At 36.8% G+C, this 6,000-nt stretch overlaps 1 protein-coding gene across 1 annotated transcript in view; it reads right to left on the minus strand.

The window, feature by feature from the left end:
• The window catches only part of ME1 (malic enzyme 1), a 264,699-nt gene that overhangs the window by 13,476 nt on the left and 245,223 nt on the right, over nucleotides 1–6,000 (minus strand). The window contains exons 11-12 of the mRNA XM_027856507.1: nucleotides 4,516–4,658; nucleotides 921–1,094 (exon numbers count right to left, since the gene is read on the minus strand). Of these exons, the coding sequence (XP_027712308.1) occupies nucleotides 921–1,094; nucleotides 4,516–4,658 (317 nt within the window). The remainder of the gene's footprint in view (nucleotides 1–920; nucleotides 1,095–4,515; nucleotides 4,659–6,000) is intronic.

A 6,000-nucleotide genomic window follows, 5' to 3' on the forward strand; every position in this document is an offset into this window, starting at 1 on the left:
TGAGAACTAGGAGAAACAATTTATATAATAGTAACAACACTGTAAAACCAAACCACTGTAAGAAATATTATCAACAGAATGATCATCCATGATTCCAGAGAACTAATGATAAAGTCTATTTATGGGAAAGAGGCGATGGATTTAGGGTTAGAATGAGACATATTTTTTTTTTTGAATATGGTCAAAGAAGGAATTTATTTGCTTGACTATGCAGATCTGTTAAAAGGAATTTATTTTTCAATGGAGTAGAGACTGGAAGAGAAAGAAAATATATTTCTACTAAAAATAAGACTACAATAAAATATATAATTTTAGAACTGGAATAATCTTTAGGGGTCATCTAGTCCAATCTCTTTTATTTTACTGGAGGAAACTGAGGCCTGAGAGAGAGGTTATGTAATGTTCTCAAGGAGTAGGGTGAAGGGAGAAAGGAGACTGGTTCAAAGCCAGGCCTCCCAACCCCAGTTCGGTATTCTTTAAATACGTTATCTTCCTCACTACTTTCTCAAGCACTGGCACAAAATATTAACAGTTGCCTTAAAGACTAAAAGTATTTTTTAACTTTTAAAAATTCTTAATCATTTAGAACCCAAAGGCTATAGGCAATGTTTATCACTTTCACTTAAAACTGTTAGGTACCTAAATGGAAGAATTACTATACCCATTTTACAGATGAAGAAATCTAGGCTTGGAGAGGTTGATTTTACAGGGCTAATTAGTGTCAGAAATAGGATTTCAGCTCAGGTCTTTGCCTCTAAATCCATTTTTCTTTCCACCATTTCCCCCCTTCCTTACTACCATGTTGCTTCTGGGGCGCCCCCCTAAGGAAGTAGTCTAAGTGAAGAAAGTGTCAGGTAACACAGGATACACATGATGTTTCATAGGCTGAGCTAGTCATAACGTACACTTCATAGTCATACCTCGGCAGTAGTGAGAAAGATTTTATCAGTGATGTGCCTCAATCCACATGCAACAACACCAAGTGCTATTCCAGGAAACACATAGGAATTGTTGCCTTGGCCAGGATAGAAGGTTCGACCACCTGGAAGAGTGACAGGATCAAATGGACTGCCACTCGCAAAAATGCCACGACCCTGAAATAGAACAAACAATCAATTTGAAAAGAGCAGTGTGTGTTTTAAAGCCAAAGCATAATAGAATCTTGGAGGCATAATCAGTATTTTAGCACAGGAAGTTTGGTTTTTCTTAATCATCAAATTTCCAAAATGTCTGAGCACTAAATTCCAGGGGTCAGAGGCCACTGCTGTTCTTAGTCTTATTCTTTATCCCCAGAAAATGCACCCAAAGTCTAAGTTACCATAATTGTTACCCTGTCCTTCAGGATAGTCAATCCACATTTACCATCTAATGTTTCAATAGTGATCTTCAACTGTAGACTTTTGAAAATAACTAACACAGGTAAGATGGGCAGGTAGCTGGCACAGTGGATAAAGCACTGGGCATGAAGTCAGAAAGACCTGAGCTCAAATCCAGCCTCAGACAGTCCAGTATCTTTGCCAAGAAAACAGCGACACAAAGAGCCAGACGCAACTGAAATGGCTGAACAACTCTCCTCTCAGTTAAATACTGTGCAGCTAGGTGGCACAGTAGATACAGTGCTGGGCCTGGAGTCAGGAAGACTCATCTTCCTGATTTCAAATACAGCCTCAGACACTTACTAGCTGGGTGACCCTAGGCAAGTCACTTAAACATGTTTGCCTCAGTTTCCTCATCTCTAAAATGAGATAGAGAAAGAAATGACAAACCACTGTAGTATCTTTGCCAAGAATACCCCAAATGGGGTCATGAAGATACAACTGAAATGACCCAACAACTACATTTAAGAAATTTGGTAACAGACTTATTTGAAATGGCAAAATTTGAGGTTGCCACATCATTTCCAAAGAAATTTCAAGGGGATATACTAAATTTATATTTGCATTTTGTTTAGGTCAAATGTGGTTTAGAAAAGGAATCAGTGTAGCCAGTTTACAAATGATATTTAATATATGTAGTTCTATTCATATGTATATGTATATATTTTACCATAGCTAGAAGTGAGGTAGATAAACATTATTTTCTATAATTTTTCAGGGTAGCCATTACCACATTTTTATAATAGGCCATTCATATTAGAGCAGCATCCTATTGCACCTGCTTTGAACTGGGGGTGGTGGTGGGGTAGGAGTGAGTACAGCTGACAAGTGTGAAGCATTTGACACTAAAAACAGACCCTGTGGATTATGTACCTGGTGCCAGTAGTGATGCAGTTAAGAGTAATGAGGTTTGGGTTCTTTTTGTTTTTTGGTGAGGCAGTTGGGGTTACATGACTTGCCCAGGGTCACATAGCTAGTAAGGGTTTGTTTGCTTGTTTTCAAAGCAGTAAGCTCTCCACAAATAGGTTTCTATAATTCAAGAAGTTTATTTCACAAAGTCAATGTTTCAAGTCCAAAAGCTCAAATGAAGTGACAGTCTTTCCAGGGCTGGGGAAACCTGTGGTCTTGAGGCTACATGTGGCATTCTACGTCCTCAAGTGTGGCCCTCAGACTGAATCCAAACTTCATAAGACAAATCCCCTTAATAAAAGGATTTGTTCTGTAAAACTTGGGCTCAGTCAAAAGGCCACACCTGAGGACCCAGAGGGCCACATGTGGCCTTGAGGCCACAGGTTCCCTACCTCTGCTGGTTTAGACCAAGGATGGTGTGTGTGCTCAGCAGGTTGCAAGTCAGACCAACAGATCTTTCAGAAAATTCTCCCTGTAAATATCAGTTTTTACAATGCACTTTTTGGCCTTTGCCCCCTTCCTCCCCCTCCTCCCAAACCATAGAACCTAACAATTCAAACTTATTTCAAGAAATAAAAAGTTGCAAAGTTGAGGAGTTACATTTCCAAGTGAGCCTGTATAAGGTAGTATTTTGTTTCATTTGGTAGCATGTTATCAAGGCAAATTTGGTGACAAATTGGTATCTTTAGCTTTGGTTACTGCATAAAACTACCAATTGGAAGAAATTTACTGCTATAAATAAAATGAATTGCAGTTCACTAAAAATTACATTTTAGAAAAGACTTCAGCAACATGATAGCTTTATGTACAGATTTCAAAACCACCAATATTCAGGAACAATGGTGCTTTCAAAGGAAACCTGAAAGTCAGAGGGACCATGAAACGTTCTTCATTTGGCTAGCCATCCTCCTCTGTCCCCCCCTCACTATATGCATTGTTAAAATGGAAGAAGAAAAGAGGACTTTCCCTCAAACTATTTTTTGGTTTGATTTAAATTTCTATGATTTTAGTAATTCACTTATATGCTATTTATATACTTACATACTATTTTACTTATATACTAGTAAATGAGCATTTATTTATTAAGTGCTATATGCCAGGAATTGTGCCAAGTGCTGGGGATTTCTATCCTCAAGGAGCTCACACTGTAATAAGGAGACAATATGTAAACAATTACATACAGACAAGATATTTAGAGTAGACAGAAGGTAATCTAAGAGAGAAGGCACTAGGGCTAGGAGACAGATCAGGATGCATTTGAGCTGTCTTGAAGGAAGCCAGAGCTGAGTAGACAGAGATAAGGAGGGAGAGCATTACAGGGATGAGGGACAGCCAATGAAAAGGCAGAGTCTGGAGATGGAGTGTTATGCGTAACTCATATCAACAGCAGAAGGGATTAAGGGCTAGGCTAAGGACAACAGGCTGACAGGTCACCCTCTCTTCAACCCCCAATCTCACCCCCATTCTGCTACCATTCTTTGGAGCACAGCCTGACTTTTCTGGCCTCATACTGATGGTTGGCTACAAGACATAAAAACATAAATTTTTTATGCGATTCTACAATAGACTATTTTAAAAGATTGCCTAGTCTTTAACAATACATTTCCCAGTTGTTTCCATTTGAGGATTTGGAAGAAAAAAAAAAGATCAAGTGTTGCTTGCAATGAAAGTTACTTCATTCTATGAGGCAGTGAAGTAATCAAGGATTTAGAGGCTCATGTATACAGGCTGGCTAAATATAAGATCAGCAGTCCAAAGTTCCACCCTTGGCATCAAAATCTGAACCTGGGAGGAGATCTTTTAGCAGAGCAAAAATAAAATTATGGTTTTGTATTGTATATTTCAGTGTTTGGGAACAGCTGGTAAAAGGCATCAAAATACTTCAGTAAGCGATTGGGAATAGGCTCTATTTTTTCCCCCTAACTTGAAATTCCAGATTTCTGAGTTTATCACATTAAAGTCGGTGAAATGAAATTAGAAAAATCAATTACCATTGAATTTTTAAACAAGTCTTCAATATGTCAGAGTAAATATCTCATTGCTCCAAGCAACAGATTAGAAAAGCAAGTAGTTCTAATGCCATCTCAGCGTGCCAATTTTTCTTCAGCACTCAGAAAAGTATCTTCAGCTTTTCTCTTGTTATCTTTTCCCTAGGATTTATTTACTATCCTAAGAGTCCTAGGACAGATCAAATTTACTTTTCAAAATGCCATTCTCCCTCCTTCTTTACCTCTGTCGCTCGGTAGCACTGCTCTGCAGAACATTCTGCTTTGCTTGTTGGGTTACTGAGAGCAAAAATGATGGGCCGCTCATTGAAGGAAGCCATGTCCTGGAGAATCTGTTCTGTGAAAGCACCACCAATTGCAGCAACTCCTGATCAAGACACAGTGACAAGGAACATCATTACTTCATCCATCAAAGAACCCATAAGAATATCTAGAAAAGCAATGAGGTGCTTCGTTGTAATTTTCTAGAACTGGTTTAGCTAAAATATAAGTCTTTTATTTTAAATTACAGAGATAAAAAGGAAGAGACGTTTGTAAGTGTAAATATTTCTAAAGTGATATTAAAAAGCATGGAGTTAATACATAACTGATAACACATTAATATTGGATTTAAAGGGAACCTAAATTTGTATTTTTAGACATTAACAGAAGATGAGAATATAGGCAATATAGATTTTCTGCCTGAAAACAATTCTATGGATGCAATTTAGTAGGGTGGGAGCCCCAGTAAAAAGTAAAAATGTTTTAAAAAATAAAATTCTGATTATTAAAAATTATCACGTAGCCCATTTCATCTCTAAGGTATCACTCACTTGGAGGAAACCTAAACAGAAAGAAAAAAGAATGAAGAAGAATGAACTTTAAAATCTGATAATCTTGAAAAAATATTTTGCAACAGTAAGTACAAATAGTAATTTTTAAAAACAATGATGACATCTTATACAAAGTGAAGTTAAGCAAGGCAAATTTTTACACTGGCCATATCAAAAAATCTATGTCTCATTATGTATCTCTAGTCCATCACCTCTCTATCAAAGGGAGGCAGCTTGCTTCATTATTAGTCCTTTGGAATCATCGTTGATGTGACTACCTGTTTTCTCCTTAACCACTTTATTACACTCAAACTGTACCCTAGAAAATAACCAAATGGATTATAGCAAATCTATTGTCCTTTTCTTGATTTCTCTTTCACATCTGACACTATCAATCCCTCCTTAAAAGTCATTTCTTCCCTTGACTTTCATGATGTTTTATTATCCTGGTTCTCATTTCACTTTTCCTTCTTTCCCTTTTTCTAAAAACCAAATTCTGAGTTTAACAACTATCAACTAAAAAGAACACTTCTATATAGATAGTAGAGAAGAAAGAGTGGCTTGTATATTAAACTACAAATCTTTATTGAGAACTACTTGCTTTTCTTTTTAAGTATATAATTCAACACATAACAAGTACGTAATTTAACATGTAACTTAAAAAGATATCTTGCTTATCTTTACTTCTGGCCATCTGTTTTCATCTGAACATTTCAAAAACGTATTTCAATGACTTTTCTTTCTTTTCCTATTCTTTCCTTTTTTGGAGGGTAGGGTACATAGGGTACACTCCTATTCTTAGCTTTCCTCTCTCTTCTCTCTACTTACCCCTCTAATGAAAAAAAAAACCCCAAAAAACAAAAGATCTGTTACAAATATACATAGTTAAGCAAAACA

Source organism: Vombatus ursinus, unplaced genomic scaffold (genome assembly GCF_900497805.2).
Source record: "Vombatus ursinus unplaced genomic scaffold, bare-nosed wombat genome assembly UNPS02000582.1, whole genome shotgun sequence".
Taxonomy (NCBI): domain Eukaryota; kingdom Metazoa; phylum Chordata; class Mammalia; order Diprotodontia; family Vombatidae; genus Vombatus; species Vombatus ursinus.